The following is a 23606-nucleotide window of genomic DNA, read 5'->3' on the forward strand; positions in this document are numbered from 1 at the left end:
TAGCCTCCACCTTTTTCCAGTACTCTTGGATTATTAATTGCGATTTCCTTGAGATCTTGAGTATTTCCACTACCTTGTCTGTAGGGGAGTTGCTTCACGAAGCCTGGGTAGCTCAGTCGGTAGAGCATCAGACTTTTAATCTGAGGGTCCAGGGTTCAAGTCCCTGTTCAGGCGTCCTAGCCAGCATTTAATCCATGAGCAGTGCTCCTTCCCTGGAGCCTTGGCGATTGAATCTTTGAGCCAACGTTTAGTCAAGAGATGAGTTGAAGATATGAAGTCTTTCGTTTGTTGTCTTGTTCCTTGCAGGGTGGATCTTTAAGCCAACCCATAGCCAAGATTTTGGTTGTAGATAGGAAGTCTGTCTTTTGTAGCCTCCACCTTTTTCCAGTACACATGTATGTCTTGGATTATTAATTGCGATTTCCGTGAGATCTTGAGTATTTCCACTACCTTGTCTGTAGGGGAGTTGCTTCTCGAAGCCTGGGTAGCTCAGTCGTTAGAGCATCAGACTTTTAATCTGAGGGTCCAGGGTTCAAGTCCCTGTTCAGGTGTCCTAGCCAGCATTTAATCCATGAGCAGTGCTCCTTCCCTGGAGCCTTGGCAATTGAATCTTTGAGCCAACGTTTAGTCAAGAGAAGAGTTGAAGATATGAAGTCTTTCGTTTGTTGTCTTGTTCCTTGCAGGGTGGATCTTTAAGCCAACCTATAGCCAAGAGTTTGGTTGTAGATAGGAAGTCTGTCTTTTGTAGCCTCCACCTTTTTCCAGTACACATGTATGTCTTGGATTATTAATTGCGATTTCCGTGAGATCTTGAGTATTTCCACTACCTTGTCTGTAGGGGAGTTGCTTCTTGAAGCCTGGGTAGCTCAGTCGGTAGAGCATCAGACTTTTAATCTGAGGGTCCAGGGTTCAAGTCCCTGTTCAGGCGTCCTAGCCAGCATTTAATCCATGAGCAGTGCTCCTTCCCTGGAGCCTTGGCGATTGAATCTTTGAGCCAACGTTTAGTCAAGAGAAGAGTTGAAGATATGAAGTCTTTCGTTTGTTGTCTTGTTCCTTGCAGGGTGGATCTTTAAGCCAACCTATAGTCAAGAGTTTGGTTGTAGATAGGAAGTCTGTCTTTTGTAGCCTCCACCTTTTTCCAGTACACATGTATGTTTTGGATTATTAATTGCGATTTTCGTAAGATCTTGAGTATTTCCACTAACTTGTCTGTAGGGGAGTTGCTTCTCGAAGCCTGGGTAGCTCAGTCGGTAGAGCATCAGACTTTTAATCTGAGGGTCCAGGGTTCAAGTCCCTGTTCAGGCGTCCTAGCCAGCATTTAATCCATGAGCAGTGCTCCTTCCCTGGAGCCTTGGCGATTGAATCTTTGAGCCAACGTTTAGTCAAGAGATGAGTTGAAGATATGAAGTCTTTCGTTTGTTGTCTTGTTCCTTGGAGGGTAGATCTTTAAGCCAACCTATAGTCAAGAGATTGGTAGTAGTTCGGAACAATGTCTTTTGTAGCCTCCACCTTTTTCCAGTACTCTTGGATTATTAATTGCGATTTCCGTGAGATCTTGAGTATTTCCACTACCTTGTCTGTAGGGGAGTTGCTTCTCGAAGCCTGGGTAGCTCAGTCGGTAGAGCATCAGACTTTTAATCTGAGGGTCCAGGGTTCAAGTCCCTGTTCAGGCGTCCTAGCCAACATTTAATCCATGAGCAGTGCTCCTTCCCTGGAGCCTTGGCGATTGGATCTTTGAGCCAACATTTAGTCAAGAGATGAGTTGAAGATATGAAGTCTTTCGTTTGTTGTCTTGTTCCTTGCATGGTGGATCTTTAAGCCAACCTATAGCCAAGAGTTTGGTTGTAGATAGGAAGTCTGTCTTTTGTAGCCTCCACCTTTTTCCAGTACACATGTATGTCTTGGATTATTAATTGCGATTTCCGTGAGATCTTGAGTATTTCCACTACCTTGTCTGTAGGGGAGTTCACCTCTCGAAGCCTGGGTAGCTCAGTCGGTAGAGCATCAGACTTTTAATCTGAGGGTCCAGGGTTCAAGTCCCTGTTCAGGCGTCCTAGCCAGCATTTAATCCATGAGCAGTGCTCCTTCCCTGGAGCCTTGGCGATTGAATCTTTGAGCCAACGTATAGTCAAGAGATGAGTTGAAGATATGAAGTCTTTCGTTTGTTGTCTTGTTTCTTGCAGGGTGGATCTTTAAGCCAACCTATAGCCAAGAGTTTGGTTGTAGATAGGAAGTCTGTCTTTTGTAGCCTCTTCTTTTTCCAGTACACATGTATGTCTTGGATTATTAATTGCGATTTCCGTGAGATCTTGAGTATTTCCACTACCTTGTCTGTAGGGGAGTTGCTTCTCGAAGCCTGGGTAGCTCAGTCGATAGAGCATCAGACTTTTAATCTGAGGGTCCAGGGTTCAAGTCCCTGTTCAGGCGTCCTAGCCAGCATTTAATCCATGAGCAGTGCTCCTTCCCTGGAGCCTTGGCGATTGAATCTTTGAGCCAACGTTTAGTCAAGAGATTAGTTGAAGATATGAAGTCTTTCGTTTGTTGTCTTGTTCCTTGGAGGGTAGATCTTTAAGCCAACCTATAGTCAAGAGATTGGTAGTAGTTCGGAACGATGTCTTTTGTAGCCTCCACCTTTTTCCAGTACACATGTATGTCTTGGATTATTAATTGCGATTTCCGTGAGATCTTGAGTATTTCCACTACCTTGTCTGTAGGGGAGTTGCTTCTCGAAGACTGGGTAGCTCAGTCGGTAGAGCATCAGACTTTTAATCTGAGGGTCCAGGGTTCAAGTCCCTGTTCAGGCGTCCTAGCCAGCATTTAATCCATGAGCAGTGCTCCTTCCCTGGAGCCTTGGCGATTGAATCTTTGAGCCAACGTTTAGTCAAGAGATGAGTTGAAGATATGAAGTCTTTCGTTTGTTGTCTTGTTCCTTGCAGGGTGGATCTTTAAGCCAACCTATAGCCAAGAGTTTGGTTGTAGATAGGAAGTCTGTCTTTTGTAGCCTCCACCTTTTTCCAGTACACATGTATGTCTTGGATTATTAATTGCGATTTCCGTGAGATCTTGAGTATTTCCACTACCTTGTCTGTAGGGGAGTTGCTTCTCGAAGCCTGGGTAGCTCAGTCGTTAGAGCATCAGACTTTTAATCTGAGGGTCCAGGGTTCAAGTCCCTGTTCAGGTGTCCTAGCCAGCATTTAATCCATGAGCAGTGCTCCTTCCCTGGAGCCTTGGCAATTGAATCTTTGAGCCAACGTTTAGTCAAGAGAAGAGTTGAAGATATGAAGTCTTTCGTTTGTTGTCTTGTTCCTTGCAGGGTGGATCTTTAAGCCAACCTATAGCCAAGAGTTTGGTTGTAGATAGGAAGTCTGTCTTTTGTAGCCTCCACCTTTTTCCAGTACACATGTATGTCTTGGATTATTAATTGCGATTTCCGTGAGATCTTGAGTATTTCCACTACCTTGTCTGTAGGGGAGTTGCTTTTCGAAGCCTGGGTAGCTCAGTCGGTAGAGCATCAGACTTTTAATCTGAGGGTCCAGGGTTCAAGTCCCTGTTCAGGCGTCCTAGCCAGCATTTAATCCATGAGCAGTGCTCCTTCCCTGGAGCCTTGGCGATTGAATCTTTGAGCCAACGTTTAGTCAAGAGAAGAGTTGAAGATATGAAGTCTTTCGTTTGTTGTCTTGTTCCTTGCAGGGTGGATCTTTAAGCCAACCTATAGTCAAGAGTTTGGTTGTAGATAGGAAGTCTGTCTTTTGTAGCCTCCACCTTTTTCCAGTACACATGTATGTCTTGGATTATTAATTGCGATTTCCGTGAGATCTTGAGTATTTCCACTACCTTGTCTGTAGGGGAGTTGCTTCTCGAAGCCTGGGTAGCTCAGTCGGTAGAGCATCAGACTTTTAATCTGAGGGTCCAGGGTTCAAGTCCCTGTTCAGGCGTCCTAGCCAGCATTTAATCCATGAGCAGTGCTCCTTCCCTGGAGCCTTGGCGATTGAATCTTTGAGCCAACGTTTAGTCAAGAGAAGAGTTGAAGATATGAAGTCTTTCGTCTGTTGTCTTGTTCCTTGCAGGGTGGATCTTTAAGCCAACCTATAGCCAAGAGTTTGGTTGTAGATAGGAAGTCTGTCTTTTGTAGCCTCCACCTTTTTCCAGTACACATGTATGTCTTGGATTATTAATTGCGATTTCCGTGAGATCTTGAGTATTTCCACTACCTTGTCTGTAGGGGAGTTGCTTCTCGAATCCTGGGTAGCTCAGTCGGTAGAGCATCAGACTTTTAATCTGAGGGTCCAGGGTTCAACTCCCTGTTCAGGCGTCCTAGCCAGCATTTAATCCATGAGCAGTGCTCCTTCCCTGGAGCCTTGGCGATTGAATCTTTGAGCCAACGTTTAGTCAAGAGATGAGTTGAAGATATGAAGTCTTTCGTTTGTTGTCTTGTTCCTTGCAGGGTGGATCTTTAAGCCAACCTATAGCCAAGAGTTTGGTTGTAGATAGGAAGTCTGTCTTTTGTAGCCTCCACCTTTTTCCAGTACACATGTATGTCTTGGATTATTAATTGCGATTTCCGTGAGATCTTGAGTATTTCCACTACCTTGTCTGTAGGGGAGTTGCTTCTCGAAGCCTGGGTAGCTCAGTCGGTAGAGCATCAGACTTTTAATCTGAGGGTCCAGGGTTCAAGTCCCTGTTCAGGCGTCCTAGCCAGCATTTAATCCATGAGCAGTGCTCCTTCCCTGGAGCCTTGGCGATTGAATCTTTGAGCCAACGTTTAGTCAAGAGATGAGTTGAAGATATGAAGTCTTTCGTTTGTTGTCTTGTTCCTTGCAGGGTGGATCTTTAAGCCAACCTATAGCCAAGAGTTTGGTTGTAGATAGGAAGTCTGTCTTTTGTAGCCTCCACCTTTTTCCAGTACACATGTATGTCTTGGATTATTAATTGCGATTTCCGTGAGATCTTGAGTATTTCCACTACCTTGTCTGTAGGGGAGTTGCTTCTCGAAGCCTGGGTAGCTCAGTCGGTAGAGCATCAGACTTTTAATCTGAGGGTCCAGGGTTCAAGTCCCTGTTCAGGCGTCCTAGCCAGCACTTAATCCATGAGCAGTGCTCCTTCCCTGGAGCCTTGGCGATTGAATCTTTGAGCCAACGTTTAGTCAAGAGAAGAGTTGAAGATATGAAGTCTTTCGTCTGTTGTCTTGTTCCTTGCAGGGTGGATCTTTAAGCCAACCTATAGCCAAGAGTTTGGTTGTAGATAGGAAGTCTGTCTTTTGTAGCCTCCACCTTTTTCCAGTACACATGTATGTCTTGGATTATTAATTGCGATTTCCGTGAGATCTTGAGTATTTCCACTACCTTGTCTGTAGGGGAGTTGCTTCTCGAATCCTGGGTAGCTCAGTCGGTAGAGCATCAGACTTTTAATCTGAGGGTCCAGGGTTCAAGTCCCTGTTCAGGCGTCCTAGCCAGCATTTAATCCATGAGCAGTGCTCCTTCCCTGGAGCCTTGGCGATTGAATCTTTGAGCCAACGTTTAGTCAAGAGATGAGTTGAAGATATGAAGTCTTTCGTTTGTTGTCTTGTTCCTTGCAGGGTGGATCTTTAAGCCAACCTATAGCCAAGAGTTTGGTTGTAGATAGGAAGTCTGTCTTTTGTAGCCTCCACCTTTTTCCAGTACACATGTATGTCTTGGATTATTAATTGCGATTTCCGTGAGATCTTGAGTATTTCCACTACCTTGTCTGTAGGGGAGTTGCTTCTCGAAGCCTGGGTAGCTCAGTCGGTAGAGCATCAGACTTTTAATCTGAGGGTCCAGGGTTCAAGTCCCTGTTCAGGTGTCCTAGCCAGCATTTAATCCATGAGCAGTGCTCCTTCCCTGGAGCCTTGGCGATTGGATCTTTGAGCCAACGTTTAGTCAAGAGATGAGTTGAAGATATGAAGTCTTTCGTTTGTTGTCTTGTTCCTTGCAGGGTGGATCTTTAAGCCAACCTATAGCCAAGAGTTTGGTTGTAGATAGGAAGTCTGTCTTTTGTAGCCTCCACCTTTTTCCAGTACACATGTATGTCTTGGATTATTAATTGCGATTTCCGTGAGATCTTGAGTATTTCCACTACCTTGTCTGTAGGGGAGTTGCTTCTCGAAGCCTGGGTAGCTCAGTCGGTAGAGCATCAGACTTTTAATCTGAGGGTCCAGGGTTCAAGTCCCTGTTCAGGTGTCCTAGCCAGCATTTAATCCATGAGCAGTGCTCCTTCCCTGGAGCCTTGGCAATTGAATCTTTGAGCCAACGTTTAGTCAAGAGAAGAGTTGAAGATATGAAGTCTTCGTTTGTTGTCTTGTTCCTTGCAGGGTGGATCTTTAAGCCAACCTATAGCCAAGAGTTTGGTTGTAGATAGGAAGTCTGTCTTTTGTAGCCTCCACCTTTTTCCAGTACACATGTATGTCTTGGATTATTAATTGCGATTTCCGTGAGATCTTGAGTATTTCCACTACCTTGTCTGTAGGGGAGTTGCTTCTCGAAGCCTGGGTAGCTCAGTCGGTAGAGCATCAGACTTTTAATCTGAGGGTCCAGGGTTCAAGTCCCTGTTCAGGTGTCCTAGCCAGCATTTAATCCATGAGCAGTGCTCCTTCCCTGGAGCCTTGGCGATTGAATCTTTGAGCCAACGTTTAGTCAAGAGATGAGTTGAAGATATGAAGTCTTTCGTTTGTTGTCTTGTTCCTTGCAGGGTGGATCTTTAAGACAACCTATAGTCAAGAGATTGGTAGTAGTTCGGAACGATGTCTTTTGTAGCCTCCACCTTTTTCCAGTACTCTTGGATTATTAATTGCGATTTTCTTGAGATCTTGAGTATTTCCACTACCTTGTCTGTAGGGGAGTTGCTTCTCGAAGCCTGGGTAGCTCAGTCGGTAGAGCATCAGACTTTTAATCTGAGGGTCCAGGGTTCAAGTCCCTGTTCAGGCGTCCTAGCCAGCATTTAATCCATGAGCAGTGCTCCTTCCCTGGAGCCTTGGCGATTGAATCTTTGAGCCAACGTTTAGTCAAGAGATGAGTTGAAGATATGAAGTCTTTCGTTTGTTGTCTTGTTCCTTGCAGGGTGGATCTTTAAGCCAACCTATAGCCAAGAGTTTTGTTGTAGATAGGAAGTCTGTCTTTTGTAGCCTCCACCTTTTTCCAGTACACATGTATGTCTTGGATTATTAATTGTGATTTCCGTGAGATCTTGAGTATTTCCACTACCTTGTCTGTAGGGGAGTTGCTTCTCGAAGCCTGGGTAGCTCAGTCGGTAGAGCATCAGACTTTTAATCTGAGGGTCCAGGGTTCAAGTCCCTGTTCAGGCGTCCTAGCCAGCATTTAATCCATGAGCAGTGCTCCTTCCCTGGAGCCTTGGCGATTGAATCTTTGAGCCAACGTTTAGTCAAGAGATGAGTTGAAGATATGAAGTCTTTCGTTTGTTGTCTTGTTCCTTGCAGGGTGGATCTTTAAGCCAACCTATAGCCAAGAGTTTTGTTGTAGATAGGAAGTCTGTCTTTTGTAGCCTCCACCTTTTTCCAGTACACATGTATGTCTTGGATTATTAATTGCGATTTCCGTGAGATCTTGAGTATTTCCACTACCTTGTCTGTAGGGGAGTTGCTTCTCGAAGCCTGGGTAGCTCAGTCGGTAGAGCATCAGACTTTTAATCTGAGGGTCCAGGGTTCAAGTCCCTGTTCAGGCGTCCTAGCCAGCATTTAATCCATGAGCAGTGCTCCTTCCCTGGAGCCTTGGCGATTGAATCTTTGAGCCAACGTTTAGTCAAGAGAAGAGTTGAAGATATGAAGTCTTTCGTCTGTTGTATTGTTCCTTGCAGGGTGGATCTTTAAGCCAACCTATAGCCAAGAGTTTGGTTGTAGATAGGAAGTCTGTCTTTTGTAGCCTCCACCTTTTTCCAGTACACATGTATGTCTTGGATTATTAATTGCGATTTCCGTGAGATCTTGAGTATTTCCACTACCTTGTCTGTAGGGGAGTTGCTTCTCGAAGCCTGGGTAGCTCAGTCGGTAGAGCATCAGACTTTTAATCTGAGGGTCCAGGGTTCAAGTCCCTGTTCAGGCGTCCTAGCCAGCATTTAATCCATGAGCAGTGCTCCTTCCCTGGAGCCTTGGCGATTGAATCTTTGAGCCAACGTTTAGTCAAGAGATGAGTTGAAGATATGAAGTCTTTCGTTTGTTGTCTTGTTCCTTGCAGGGTGGATCTTTAAGCCAACCTATAGCCAAGAGTTTGGTTGTAGATAGGAAGTCTGTCTTTTGTAGCCTCCACCTTTTTCCAGTACACATGTATGTCTTGGATTATTAATTGCGATTTCCGTGAGATCTTGAGTATTTCCATTACCTTGTCTGTAGGGGAGTTGCTTCTCGAAGCCTGGGTAGCTCAGTCGGTAGAGCATCAGACTTTTAATCTGAGGGTCCAGGGTTCAAGTCCCTGTTCAGGTGTCCTAGCCAGCATTTAATCCATGAGCAGTGCTCCTTCCCTGGAGCCTTGGCGATTGAATCTTTGAGCCAACGTTTAGTCAAGAGATGAGTTGAAGATATGAAGTCTTTCGTTTGTTGTCTTGTTCCTTGCAGGGTGGATCTTTAAGCCAACCTATAGCCAAGAGTTTGGTTGTAGATAGGAAGTCTGTCTTTTGTAGCCTCCACCTTTTTCCAGTACACATGTATGTCTTGGATTATTAATTGCGATTTCCGTGAGATCTTGAGTATTTCCACTACCTTGTCTGTAGGGGAGTTGCTTCTTGAAGCCTGGGTAGCTCAGTCGGTAGAGCATCAGACTTTTAATCTGAGGGTCCAGGGTTCAAGTCCCTGTTCAGGTGTCCTAGCCAGCATTTAATCCATGAGCAGTGCTCCTTCCCTCGAGCCTTGGCGATTGAATCTTTGAGCCAAGAGATGAGTTGAAGATATGAAGTCTTTCGTCTGTTGTCTTGTTCCTTGCAGGGTGGATCTTTAAGCCAACCTATAGCCAAGAGTTTGGTTGTAGATAGGAAGTTTGTCTTTTGTAGCCTCCACCTTTTTCCAGTACACATGTATGTCTTGGATTATTAATTGCGATTTCCGTGAGATCTTGAGTATTTCCACTACCTTGTCTGTAGGGGAGTTGCTTCTCGAAGCCTGGGTAGCTCAGTCGGTAGAGCATCAGACTTTTAATCTGAGGGTCCAGGGTTCAAGTCCCTGTTCAGGCGTCCTAGCCAGCATTTAATCCATGAGCAGTGCTCCTTCCCTGGAGCCTTGGCGATTGAATCTTTGAGCCAACGTTTAGTCAAGAGATGAGTTGAAGATATGAAGTCTTTCGTTTGTTGTCTTGTTCCTTGCAGGGTGGATCTTTAAGCCAACCTATAGCCAAGAGTTTGGTTGTAGATAGGAAGTCTGTCTTTTGTAGCCTCCACCTTTTTCCAGTACACATGTATGTCTTGGATTATTAATTGCGATTTCCGTGAGATCTTGAGTATTTCCACTACCTTGTCTGTAGGGGAGTTGCTTCTCGAAGCCTGGGTAGCTCAGTCGGTAGAGCATCAGACTTTTAATCTGAGGGTCCAGGGTTCAAGTCCCTGTTCAGGCGTCCTAGCCAGCATTTAATCCATGAGCAGTGCTCCTTCCCTGGAGCCTTGGCGATTGAATCTTTGAGCCAACGTTTAGTCAAGAGATGAGTTGAAGATATGAAGTCTTTCGTTTGTTGTGTTGTTCCTTGCAGGGTGGATCTTTAAGCCAACCTATAGCCAAGAGTTTGGTTGTAGATAGGAAGTCTGTCTTTTGTAGCCTCCACCTTTTTCCAGTACACATGTATGTCTTGGATTATTAATTGCGATTTCCGTGAGATCTTGAGTATTTCCACTACCTTGTCTGTAGGGGAGTTGCTTCTCGAAGCCTGGGTAGCTCAGTCGGTAGAGCATCAGACTTTTAATCTGAGGGTCCAGGGTTCAAGTCCCTGTTCAGGCGTCCTAGCCAGCATTTAATCCATGAGCAGTGCTCCTTCCCTGGAGCCTTGGCGATTGAATCTTTGAGCCAACGTTTAGTCAAGAGATGAGTTGAAGATATGAAGTCTTTCGTTTGTTGTCTTGTTCCTTGGATGGTAGATCTTTAAGCCAACCTATAGTCAAGAGATTGGTAGTAGTTCGGAACGATGTCTTTTGTAGCCTCCACCTTTTTCCAGTACTCTTGGATTATTAATTGCGATTTCCTTGAGATCTTGAGTATTTCCACTACCTTGTCTGTAGGGGAGTTGCTTCACGAAGCCTGGGTAGCTCAGTCGGTAGAGCATCAGACTTTTAATCTGAGGGTCCAGGGTTCAAGTCCCTGTTCAGGCGTCCTAGCCAGCATTTAATCCATGAGCAGTGCTCCTTCCCTGGAGCCTTGGCGATTGAATCTTTGAGCCAACGTTTAGTCAAGAGATGAGTTGAAGATATGAAGTCTTTCGTTTGTTGTCTTGTTCCTTGCAGGGTGGATCTTTAAGCCAACCCATAGCCAAGATTTTGGTTGTAGATAGGAAGTCTGTCTTTTGTAGCCTCCACCTTTTTCCAGTACACATGTATGTCTTGGATTATTAATTGCGATTTCCGTGAGATCTTGAGTATTTCCACTACCTTGTCTGTAGGGGAGTTGCTTCTTGAAGCCTGGGTAGCTCAGTCGTTAGAGCATCAGACTTTTAATCTGAGGGTCCAGGGTTCAAGTCCCTGTTCAGGTGTCCTAGCCAGCATTTAATCCATGAGCAGTGCTCCTTCCCTGGAGCCTTGGCAATTGAATCTTTGAGCCAACGTTTAGTCAAGAGAAGAGTTGAAGATATGAAGTCTTTCGTTTGTTGTCTTGTTCCTTGCAGGGTGGATCTTTAAGCCAACCTATAGCCAAGAGTTTGGTTGTAGATAGGAAGTCTGTCTTTTGTAGCCTCCACCTTTTTCCAGTACACATGTATGTCTTGGATTATTAATTGCGATTTCCGTGAGATCTTGAGTATTTCCACTACCTTGTCTGTAGGGGAGTTGCTTCTCGAAGCCTGGGTAGCTCAGTCGGTAGAGCATCAGACTTTTAATCTGAGGGTCCAGGGTTCAAGTCCCTGTTCAGGCGTCCTAGCCAGCATTTAATCCATGAGCAGTGCTCCTTCCCTGGAGCCTTGGCGATTGAATCTTTGAGCCAACGTTTAGTCAAGAGATGAGTTGAAGATATGAAGTCTTTCGTTTGTTGTCTTGTTCCTTGGAGGGTAGATCTTTAAGCCAACCTATAGTCAAGAGATTGGTAGTAGTTCGGAACAATGTCTTTTGTAGCCTCCACCTTTTTCCAGTACTCTTGGATTATTAATTGCGATTTCCGTGAGATCTTGAGTATTTCCACTACCTTGTCTGTAGGGGAGTTGCTTCTCGAAGCCTGGGTAGCTCAGTCGGTAGAGCATCAGACTTTTAATCTGAGGGTCCAGGGTTCAAGTCCCTGTTCAGGCGTCCTAGCCAACATTTAATCCATGAGCAGTGCTCCTTCCCTGGAGCCTTGGCGATTGGATCTTTGAGCCAACATTTAGTCAAGAGATGAGTTGAAGATATGAAGTCTTTCGTTTGTTGTCTTGTTCCTTGCATGGTGGATCTTTAAGCCAACCTATAGCCAAGAGTTTGGTTGTAGATAGGAAGTCTGTCTTTTGTAGCCTCCACCTTTTTCCAGTACACATGTATGTCTTGGATTATTAATTGCGATTTCCGTGAGATCTTGAGTATTTCCACTACCTTGTCTGTAGGGGAGTTCACCTCTCGAAGCCTGGGTAGCTCAGTCGGTAGAGCATCAGACTTTTAATCTGAGGGTCCAGGGTTCAAGTCCCTGTTCAGGCATCCTAGCCAGCATTTAATCCATGAGCAGTGCTCCTTCCCTGGAGCCTTGGCGATTGAATCTTTGAGCCAACGTATAGTCAAGAGATGAGTTGAAGATATGAAGTCTTTCGTTTGTTGTCTTGTTTCTTGCAGGGTGGATCTTTAAGCCAACCTATAGCCAAGAGTTTGGTTGTAGATAGGAAGTCTGTCTTTTGTAGCCTCTTCTTTTTCCAGTACACATGTATGTCTTGGATTATTAATTGCGATTTCCGTGAGATCTTGAGTATTTCCACTACCTTGTCTGTAGGGGAGTTGCTTCTCGAAGCCTGGGTAGCTCAGTCGATAGAGCATCAGACTTTTAATCTGAGGGTCCAGGGTTCAAGTCCCTGTTCAGGCGTCCTAGCCAGCATTTAATCCATGAGCAGTGCTCCTTCCCTGGAGCCTTGGCGATTGAATCTTTGAGCCAACGTTTAGTCAAGAGATTAGTTGAAGATATGAAGTCTTTCGTTTGTTGTCTTGTTCCTTGGAGGGTAGATCTTTAAGCCAACCTATAGTCAAGAGATTGGTAGTAGTTCGGAACGATGTCTTTTGTAGCCTCCACCTTTTTCCAGTACACATGTATGTCTTGGATTATTAATTGCGATTTCCGTGAGATCTTGAGTATTTCCACTACCTTGTCTGTAGGGGAGTTGCTTCTCGAAGCCTGGGTAGCTCAGTCGGTAGAGCATCAGACTTTTAATCTGAGGGTCCAGGGTTCAAGTCCCTGTTCAGGCGTCCTAGCCAGCATTTAATACATGAGCAGTGCTCCTTCCCTGGAGCCTTGGCGATTGAATCTTTGAGCCAACGTTTAGTCAAGAGATGAGTTGAAGATATGAAGTCTTTCGTTTGTTGTCTTGTTCCTTGGATGGTAGATCTTTAAGCCAACCTATAGTCAAGAGATTGGTAGTAGTTCGGAACGATGTCTTTTGTAGCCTCCACCTTTTTCCAGTACTCTTGGATTATTAATTGCGATTTCCTTGAGATCTTGAGTATTTCCACTACCTTGTCTGTAGGGGAGTTGCTTCACGAAGCCTGGGTAGCTCAGTCGGTAGAGCATCAGACTTTTAATCTGAGGGTCCAGGGTTCAAGTCCCTGTTCAGGTGTCCTAGCCAGCATTTAATCCATGAGCAGTGCTCCTTCCCTGGAGCCTTGGCGATTGAATCTTTGAGCCAACGTTTAGTCAAGAGATGAGTTGAAGATATGAAGTCTTTCGTTTGTTGTCTTGTTCCTTGCAGGGTGGATCTTTAAGCCAACCTATAGCCAGGAGTTTGGTTGTAGATAGGAAGTCTGTCTTTTGTAGCCTCCACCTTTTTCCAGTACACATGTATGTCTTGGATTATTAATTGCGATTTCCGTGAGATCTTGAGTATTTCCACTACCTTGTCTGTAGGGGAGTTGCTTCTCGAAGCCTGGGTAGCTCAGTCGTTAGAGCATCAGACTTTTAATCTGAGGGTCCAGGGTTCAAGTCCCTGTTCAGGTGTCCTAGCCAGCATTTAATCCATGAGCAGTGCTCCTTCCCTGGAGCCTTGGCAATTGAATCTTTGAGCCAACGTTTAGTCAAGAGAAGAGTTGAAGATATGAAGTCTTTCGTTTGTTGTCTTGTTCCTTGCAGGGTGGATCTTTAAGCCAACCTATAGCCAAGAGTTTGGTTGTAGATAGGAAGTCTGTCTTTTGTAGCCTCCACCTTTTTCCAGTACACATGTATGTCTTGGATTATTAATTGCGATTTCCGTGAGATCTTGAGTATTTCCACTACCTTGTCTGTAGGGGAGTTGCTTCTCGAAGCCTGGGTAGCTCAGTCGGTAGAGCATCAGACTTTTAATCTGAGGGTCCAGGGTTCAAGTCCCTGTTCAGGCGTCCTAGCCAGCATTTAATCCATGAGCAGTGCTCCTTCCCTGGAGCCTTGGCGATTGAATCTTTGAGCCAACGTTTAGTCAAGAGAAGAGTTGAAGATATGAAGTCTTTCGTTTGTTGTCTTGTTCCTTGCAGGGTGGATCTTTAAGCCAACCTATAGTCAAGAGTTTGGTTGTAGATAGGAAGTCTGTCTTTTGTAGCCTCCACCTTTTTCCAGTACACATGTATGTTTTGGATTATTAATTGCGATTTTCGTGAGATCTTGAGTATTTCCACTAACTTGTCTGTAGGGGAGTTGCTTCTCGAAGCCTGGGTAGCTCAGTCGGTAGAGCATCAGACTTTTAATCTGAGGGTCCAGGGTTCAAGTCCCTGTTCAGGCGTCCTAGCCAGCATTTAATCCATGAGCAGTGCTCCTTCCCTGGAGCCTTGGCGATTGAATCTTTGAGCCAACGTATAGTCAAGAGATGAGTTGAAGATATGAAGTCTTTCGTTTGTTGTCTTGTTTCTTGCAGGGTGGATCTTTAAGCCAACCTATAGCCAAGAGTTTGGTTGTAGATAGGAAGTCTGTCTTTTGTAGCCTCTTCTTTTTCCAGTACACATGTATGTCTTGGATTATTAATTGCGATTTCCGTGAGATCTTGAGTATTTCCACTACCTTGTCTGTAGGGGAGTTGCTTCTCGAAGCCTGGGTAGCTCAGTCGATAGAGCATCAGACTTTTAATCTGAGGGTCCAGGGTTCAAGTCCCTGTTCAGGCGTCCTAGCCAGCATTTAATCCATGAGCAGTGCTCCTTCCCTGGAGCCTTGGCGATTGAATCTTTGAGCCAACGTTTAGTCAAGAGATTAGTTGAAGATATGAAGTCTTTCGTTTGTTGTCTTGTTCCTTGGAGGGTAGATCTTTAAGCCAACCTATAGTCAAGAGATTGGTAGTAGTTCGGAACGATGTCTTTTGTAGCCTCCACCTTTTTCCAGTACACATGTATGTCTTGGATTATTAATTGCGATTTCCGTGAGATCTTGAGTATTTCCACTACCTTGTCTGTAGGGGAGTTGCTTCTCGAAGCCTGGGTAGCTCAGTCGGTAGAGCATCAGACTTTTAATCTGAGGGTCCAGGGTTCAAGTCCCTGTTCAGGCGTCCTAGCCAGCATTTAATACATGAGCAGTGCTCCTTCCCTGGAGCCTTGGCGATTGAATCTTTGAGCCAACGTTTAGTCAAGAGATGAGTTGAAGATATGAAGTCTTTCGTTTGTTGTCTTGTTCCTTGGATGGTAGATCTTTAAGCCAACCTATAGTCAAGAGATTGGTAGTAGTTCGGAACGATGTCTTTTGTAGCCTCCACCTTTTTCCAGTACTCTTGGATTATTAATTGCGATTTCCTTGAGATCTTGAGTATTTCCACTACCTTGTCTGTAGGGGAGTTGCTTCACGAAGCCTGGGTAGCTCAGTCGGTAGAGCATCAGACTTTTAATCTGAGGGTCCAGGGTTCAAGTCCCTGTTCAGGTGTCCTAGCCAGCATTTAATCCATGAGCAGTGCTCCTTCCCTGGAGCCTTGGCGATTGAATCTTTGAGCCAACGTTTAGTCAAGAGATGAGTTGAAGATATGAAGTCTTTCGTTTGTTGTCTTGTTCCTTGCAGGGTGGATCTTTAAGCCAACCTATAGCCAGGAGTTTGGTTGTAGATAGGAAGTCTGTCTTTTGTAGCCTCCACCTTTTTCCAGTACACATGTATGTCTTGGATTATTAATTGCGATTTCCGTGAGATCTTGAGTATTTCCACTACCTTGTCTGTAGGGGAGTTGCTTCTCGAAGCCTGGGTAGCTCAGTCGTTAGAGCATCAGACTTTTAATCTGAGGGTCCAGGGTTCAAGTCCCTGTTCAGGTGTCCTAGCCAGCATTTAATCCATGAGCAGTGCTCCTTCCCTGGAGCCTTGGCAATTGAATCTTTGAGCCAACGTTTAGTCAAGAGAAGAGTTGAAGATATGAAGTCTTTCGTTTGTTGTCTTGTTCCTTGCAGGGTGGATCTTTAAGCCAACCTATAGCCAAGAGTTTGGTTGTAGATAGGAAGTCTGTCTTTTGTAGCCTCCACCTTTTTCCAGTACACATGTATGTCTTGGATTATTAATTGCGATTTCCGTGAGATCTTGAGTATTTCCACTACCTTGTCTGTAGGGGAGTTGCTTCTCGAAGCCTGGGTAGCTCAGTCGGTAGAGCATCAGACTTTTAATCTGAGGGTCCAGGGTTCAAGTCCCTGTTCAGGCGTCCTAGCCAGCATTTAATCCATGAGCAGTGCTCCTTCCCTGGAGCCTTGGCGATTGAATCTTTGAGCCAACGTTTAGTCAAGAGAAGAGTTGAAGATATGAAGTCTTTCGTTTGTTGTCTTGTTCCTTGCAGGGTGGATCTTTAAGCCAACCTATAGTCAAGAGTTTGGTTGTAGATAGGAAGTCTGTCTTTTGTAGCCTCCACCTTTTTCCAGTACACATGTATGTTTTGGATTATTAATTGCGATTTTCGTGAGATCTTGAGTATTTCCACTAACTTGTCTGTAGGGGAGTTGCTTCTCGAAGCCTGGGTAGCTCAGTCGGTAGAGCATCAGACTTTTAATCTGAGGGTCCAGGGTTCAAGTCCCTGTTCAGGCGTCCTAGCCAGCATTTAATCCATGAGCAGTGCTCCTTCCCTGGAGCCTTGGCGATTGAATCTTTGAGCCAACGTTTAGTCAAGAGATGAGTTGAAGATATGAAGTCTTTCGTTTGTTGTCTTGTTCCTTGGAGGGTAGATCTTTAAGCCAACCTATAGTCAAGAGATTGGTAGTAGTTCGGAACGATGTCTTTTGTAGCCTCCACCTTTTTCCAGTACTCTTGGATTATTAATTGCGATTTCCGTGAGATCTTGAGTATTTCCACTACCTTGTCTGTAGGGGAGTTGCTTCTCGAAGCCTGGGTAGCTCAGTCGGTAGAGCATCAGACTTTTAATCTGAGGGTCCAGGGTTCAAGTCCCTGTTCAGGCGTCCTAGCCAACATTTAATCCATGAGCAGTGCTCCTTCCCTGGAGCCTTGGCGATTGGATCTTTGAGCCAACATTTAGTCAAGAGATGAGTTGAAGATATGAAGTCTTTCGTTTGTTGTCTTGTTCCTTGCATGGTGGATCTTTAAGCCAACCTATAGCCAAGAGTTTGGTTGTAGATAGGAAGTCTGTCTTTTGTAGCCTCCACCTTTTTCCAGTACACATGTATGTCTTGGATTATTAATTGCGATTTCCGTGAGATCTTGAGTATTTCCACTACCTTGTCTGTAGGGGAGTTCACCTCTCGAAGCCTGGGTAGCTCAGTCGGTAGAGCATCAGACTTTTAATCTGAGGGTCCAGGGTTCAAGTCCCTGTTCAGGCGTCCTAGCCAGCATTTAATCCATGAGCAGTGCTCCTTCCCTGGAGCCTTGGCGATTGAATCTTTGAGCCAACGTATAGTCAAGAGATGAGTTGAAGATATGAAGTCTTTCGTTTGTTGTCTTGTTCCTTGCAGGGTGGATCTTTAAGCCAACCTATAGCCAAGAGTTTGGTTGTAGATAGGAAGTCTGTCTTTTGTAGCCTCTTCTTTTTCCAGTACACATGTATGTCTTGGATTATTAATTGCGATTTCCTTGAGATCTTGAGTATTTCCACTACCTTGTCTGTAGGGGAGTTGCTTCTCGAAGCCTGGGTAGCTCAGTCGGTAGAGCATCAGACTTTTAATCTGAGGGTCCAGGGTTCAAGTCCCTGTTCAGGCGTCCTAGCCAGCATTTAATCCATGAGCAGTGCTCCTTCCCTGGAGCCTTGGCGATTGAATCTTTGAGCCAACGTTTAGTCAAGAGATTAGTTGAAGATATGAAGTCTTTCGTTTGTTGTCTTGTTCCTTGGAGGGTAGATCTTTAAGCCAACCTATAGTCAAGAGATTGGTAGTAGTTCGGAACGATGTCTTTTGTAGCCTCCACCTTTTTCCAGTACACATGTATGTCTTGGATTATTAATTGCGATTTCCGTGAGATCTTGAGTATTTCCACTACCTTGTCTGTAGGGGAGTTGCTTCTCGAAGCCTGGGTAGCTCAGTCGGTAGAGCATCAGACTTTTAATCTGAGGGTCCAGGGTTCAAGTCCCTGTTCAGGCGTCCTAGCCAGCATTTAATCCATGAGCAGTGCTCCTTCCCTGGAGCCTTGGCGATTGAATCTTTGAGCCAACGTTTAGTCAAGAGATGAGTTGAAGATATGAAGTCTTTCGTTTGTTGTCTTGTTCCTTGCAGGGTGGATCTTTAAGCCAACCTATAGCCAAGAGTTTGGTTGTAGATAGGAAGTCTGTCTTTTGTAGCCTCCACCTTTTTCCAGTACACATGTATGTCTTGGATTATTAATTGCGATTTCCGTGAGATCTTGAGTATTTCCACTACCTTGTCTGTAGGGGAGTTGCTTCTCGAAGCCTGGGTAGCTCAGTCGGTAGAGCATCAGACTTTTAATCTGAGGGTCCAGGGTTCAAGTCCCTGTTCAGGTGTCCTAGCCAGCATTTAATCCATGAGCAGTGCTCCTTCCCTGGAGCCTTGGCGATTGAATCTTTGAGCCAACGTATAGTCAAGAGATGAGTTGAAGATATGAAGTCTTTCGTTTGTTGTCTTGTTCCTTGCAGGGTGGATCTTTAAGCCAACCTATAGCCAAGAGTTTGGTTGTAGATAGGAAGTCTGTCTTTTGTAGCCTCTTCTTTTTCCAGTACACATGTATGTCTTGGATTATTAATTGCGATTTCCGTGAGATCTTGAGTATTTCCACTACCTTGTCTGTAGGGGAGTTGCTTCTCGGAGCCTGGGTAGCTCAGTCGGTAGAGCATCAGACTTTTAATCTGAGGGTCCAGGGTTCAAGTCCCTGTTCAGGCATCCTAGCCAGCATTTAATCCATGAGCAGTGCTCTTTCCCTGGAGCCTTGGCGATTGAATCTTTGAGCCAACGTTTAGTCAAGAGATGAGTTGAAGATATGAAGTCTTTCGTTTGTTGTCTTGTTCCTTGGAGGGTAGATCTTTAAGCCAACCTATAGTCAAGAGATTGGTAGTAGTTCGGAACGATGTCTTTTGTAGCCTCCACCTTTTTCCAGTACACATGTATGTCTTGGATTATTAATTGCGATTTCCGTGAGATCTTGAGTATTTCCACTACCTTGTCTGTAGGGGAGTTGCTTCTCGAAGCCTGGGTAGCTCAGTCGGTAGAGCATCAGACTTTTAATCTGAGGGTCCAGGGTTCAAGTCCCTGTTCAGGCGTCCTAGCCAGCATTTAATCCATGAGCAGTGCTCTTTCCCTGGAGCCTTGGTGATTGAATCTTTGAGCCAACGTTTAGTCAAGAGATGAGTTGAAGATATGAAGTCTTTCGTCTGTTGTCTTGTTCCTTGCAGGGTGGATCTTTAAGCCAACCTATAGCCAAGAGATTGGTAGTAGTTCGGAAGTCTGTCTTTTGTAGCCTCCACCTTTTTCCAGTACACATGTATGTCTTGGTTTATTAATTGCGATTTCCGTGAGATCTTGAGTATTTCCACTACCTTGTCTGTAGGGGAGTTGCTTCTCGAAGCCTGGGTAGCTCAGTCGGTAGAGCATCAGACTTTTAATCTCAGGGTCCAGGGTTCAAGTCCCTGTTCAGGCTTCCTAGCCAGCATTTAATCCATGAGCAGTGCTCCTTCCCTGGAGCCTTGGCGATTGAATCTTTGAGCCAACGTTTAGTCAAGAGATGAGTTGAAGATATGAAGTCTTTCGTTTGTTGTCTTGTTCCTTGCAGGGTGGATCTTTAAGCCAACCTATAGCCAAGAGTTTGGTTGTAGATAGGAAGTCTGTCTTTTGTAGCCTCCACCTTTTTCCAGTACACATGTATGTCTTGGATTATTAATTGCGATTTCCGTGAGATCTTGAGTATTTCCACTACCTTGTCTGTAGGGGAGTTGCTTCTCGAAGCCTGGGTAGCTCAGTCGGTAGAGCATCAGACTTTTAATCTGAGGGTCCAGGGTTCAAGTCCCTGTTCAGGTGTCCTAGCCAGCATTTAATCCATGAGCAGTGCTCCTTCCCTGGAGCCTTGGCGATTGAATCTTTGAGCCAACGTATAGTCAAGAGATGAGTTGAAGATATGAAGTCTTTCGTTTGTTGTCTTGTTCCTTGCAGGGTGGATCTTTAAGCCAACCTATAGCCAAGAGTTTGGTTGTAGATAGGAAGTCTGTCTTTTGTAGCCTCTTCTTTTTCCAGTACACATGTATGTCTTGGATTATTAATTGCGATTTCCGAGAGATCTTGAGTATTTCCACTACCTTGTCTGTAGGGGAGTTGCTTCTCAAAGCCTGGGTAGCTCAGTCGGTAGAGCATCAGACTTTTAATCTGAGGGTCCAGGGTTCAAGTCCCTGTTCAGGCGTCCTAGCCAGCATTTAATCCATGAGCAGTGCTCCTTACCTGGAGCCTTGGTGATTGAATCTTTGAGCCAACGTTTAGTCAAGAGATGAGTTGAAGATATGAAGTCTTTCGTCTGTTGTCTTGTTCCTTGCAGGGTGGATCTTTAAGCCAACCTATAGCCAAGAGATTGGTAGTAGTTCGGAAGTCTGTCTTTTGTAGCCTCCACCTTTTTCCAGTACACGTATGTCTTGGATTATTAATTGCGATTTCCGTGAGATCTTGAGTATTTCCACTACCTTGTCTGTAGGGGAGTTGCTTCTCGAAGCCTGGGTAGCTCAGTCGGTAGAGCATCAGACTTTTAATCTGAGGGTCCAGGGTTCAAGTCCCTGTTCAGGCGTCCTAGCCAGCATTTAATCCATGAGCAGTGCTCCTTCCCTGGAGCCTTGGCGATTGAATCTTTGAGCCAACGTTTAGTCAAGAGATGAGTTGAAGATATGAAGTCTTTCGTTTGTTGTCTTGTTCCTTGCAGGGTGGATCTTTAAGCCAACCTATAGCCAAGAGTTTGGTTGTAGATAGGAAGTCTGTCTTTTGTAGCCTCCACCTTTTTCCAGTACACATGTATGTCTTGGATTATTAATTGCGATTTCCGTGAGATCTTGAGTATTTCCACTACCTTGTCTGTAGGGGAGTTGCTTCTCGAAGCCTGGGTAGCTCAGTCGGTAGAGCATCAGACTTTTAATCTGAGGGTCCAGGGTTCAAGTCCCTGTTCAGGCGTCCTAGCCAGCATTTAATCCATGAGCAGTGCTCCTTCCCTGGAGCCTTGGCGATTGAATCTTTGAGCCAACGTTTAGTCAAGAGATGAGTTGAAGATATGAAGTCTTTCGTTTGTTGTCTTGTTCCTTGCAGGGTGGATCTTTAAGCCAACCTATAGCCAAGAGTTTGGTTGTAGATAGGAAGTCTGTCTTTTGTAGCCTCCACCTTTTTCCAGTACACATGTATGTCTTGGATTATTAATTGCGATTTCCGTGAGATCTTGAGTATTTCCACTACCTTGTCTGTAGGGGAGTTGCTTCTCGAAGCCTGGGTAGCTCAGTCGGTAGAGCATCAGACTTTTAATCTGAGGGTCCAGGGTTCAAGTCCCTGTTCAGGCGTCCTAGCCAGCATTTAATCCATGAGCAGTGCTCCTTCCCTGGAGCCTTGGCGATTGAATCTTTGAGCCAACGTTTAGTCAAGAGATGAGTTGAAGATATGAAGTCTTTCGTGTGTTGTCTTGTTCCTTGCAGGGTGGATCTTTAAGCCAACCTATAGCCAAGAGTTTGGTTGTAGATAGGAAGTCTGTCTTTTGTAGCCTCTTCTTTTTCCAGTACACATGTATGTCTTGGATTATTAATTGCGATTTCCGTGAGATCTTGAGTATTTCCACTACCTTGTCTGTAGGGGAGTTGCTTCTCGAAGCCTGGGTAGCTCAGTCGGTAGAGCATCAGACTTTTAATCTGAGGGTCTAGGGTTGAAGTCCCTGTTCAGGCGTCCTAGCCAGCATTTAATCCATGAGCAGTGCTCCTTCCCTGTAGCCTTGGTGATTGAATCTTTGAGCCAACGTTTAGTCAAGAGATGAGTTGAAGATATGAAGTCTTTCGTTTGTTGTCTTGTTCCTTGGAGGGTAGATCTTTAAGCCAACCTATAGTCAAGAGATTGGTAGTAGTTCGGAACGATGTCTTTTGTAGCCGCCACCTTTTTCCAGTACACATGTATGTCTTGGATTATTAATTGCGATTTCCGTGAGATCTTGAGTATTTCCACTACCTTGTCTGTAGGGGAGTTGCTTCTCGAAGCCTGGGTAGCTCAGTCGGTAGAGCATCAGACTTTTAATCTGAGGGTCCAGGGTTCAAGTCCCTGTTCAGGCCTCCTAGCCAGCATTTAATCCATGAGCAGTGCTCCTTCCCTGGAGCCTTGGCGATTGAATCTTTGAGCCAACGTTTAGTCAAGAGATGAGTTGAAGATATGAAGTCTTTCGTTTGTTGTCTTGTTCCTTGGAGGGTAGATCTTTAAGCCAACCTATAGTCAAGAGATTGGTAGTAGTTCGGAACGATGTCTTTTGTAGCCGCCACCTTTTTCCAGTACACATGTATGTCTTGGATTATTAATTGCGATTTCCGTGAGATCTTGAGTATTTCCACTACCTTGTCTGTAGGGGAGTTGCTTCTCGAAGCCTGGGTAGCTCAGTCGGTAGAGCATCAGACTTTTAATCTGAGGGTCCAGGGTTCAAGTCCCTGTTCAGGCCTCCTAGCCAGCATTTAATCCATGAGCAGTGCTCCTTCCCTGGAGCCTTGGCGATTGAATCTTTGAGCCAACGTTTAGTCAAGAGATTAGTTGAAGATATGAAGTCTTTCGTCTGTTGTCTTGTTCCTTGCAGGGTGGATCTTTAAGCCAACCTATAGCCAAGAGTTTGGTTGTAGATAGGAAGTCTGTCTTTGGTAGCCTCCACCTTTTTCCAGTACACATGTATGTCTTGGATTATTAATTGCGATTTCCGAGAGATCTTGAGTATTTCCACTACCTTGTCTGTAGGGGAGTTGCTTCTCGAAGCCTGGGTAGCTCAGTCGGTAGAGCATCAGACTTTTAATCTGAGGGTCCAGGGTTCAAGTCCCTGTTCAGCCAGCATTTAATCCATTAACCACTGGAACCCTTACTTGTTCAGTCGGTAGAGCATAATTTCTTGTCTCTCAATGGTGTGCTTCTTGACGCCCAGGTAAAGATTTGACATCAGTCTCAGTATTTACATTTATTTTCTGTTGGGGTTCATTGTTCAGGACTTTATTTTTGGAGGGCGACTGCTCTGTCCGGTCATTTTTTCATGAGCAACACTCAAAATGTAACTCAGGTCATGTGTTTCTAATTTGACCTTTTTTGTCTCTCCTTTAGTTATGACTCCAACATGGACGACAGTAGAGACAATAAGAAAAACCGTTTCTCCAACACTATGGTGTTCATGGAGGAGTATCTGAACAACGTTCTGAACGACGAGCTGCCATTTCACAATGAAGAGAAAAACAAACTCACATATGAGGTCTGTGTCTGTTTTCTTACTTCCTCTTTCATCTTGTTTTCGTCTTTCTGTCGACTGCCTTTCACCCATGTTCACTTCCTTTTTTCCTTTTGTCTCTCCAGGTGGTCAGTTTGGCCCGACATCTGATCTACTTTGGTTTCTATAGTTTTTTTGAGCTGCTCAGACTCACTAGAACCCTGCTGGGCATCATCGACTGTCGACCCAATCCCGGATTCTCTGGGCTCATGTTCCATGATGATGGATCAGGTAGGTTGCTGTAACCTAAGTCAGAAATAACACCCTACATTCAGATATTCACAAGAAACTGATTTGAGCTGATACGCACTCACTTGGGCCTGATAAGTGTCCAGTCCATTTGCACATTGTCACTTAGGGATCGTTGAATGGACATGACGGCGTGTGAGGGTTTTTAGGGTCACATCACTAAAGTGAATTAGTTGATACCTGCCTCTCCAGATAAAGATTTTGGCAGCTAATTTCTAGA

General features: G+C 44.9%; 1 protein-coding gene across 1 annotated transcript in view; it reads left to right on the forward strand.

The window, feature by feature from the left end:
• Positions 1-23606, forward strand: part of itpr3 (inositol 1,4,5-trisphosphate receptor, type 3) — a gene marked incomplete at its 3' end in the record, with an annotated part of 70270 nt that overhangs the window by 36347 nt on the left and 10317 nt on the right. Inside the window, exons 20-21 of the mRNA XM_079360101.1 lie at positions 22978-23122; positions 23224-23368. Of these exons, the coding sequence (XP_079216227.1) occupies positions 22978-23122; positions 23224-23368 (290 nt within the window). The remainder of the gene's footprint in view (positions 1-22977; positions 23123-23223; positions 23369-23606) is intronic.

The sequence above is a fragment of the Symphodus melops genome, assembly GCF_947650265.1.
Source record: "Symphodus melops genome assembly, chromosome: 13".
In the NCBI taxonomy this organism is placed as follows: Eukaryota; Metazoa; Chordata; class Actinopteri; order Labriformes; family Labridae; genus Symphodus; species Symphodus melops.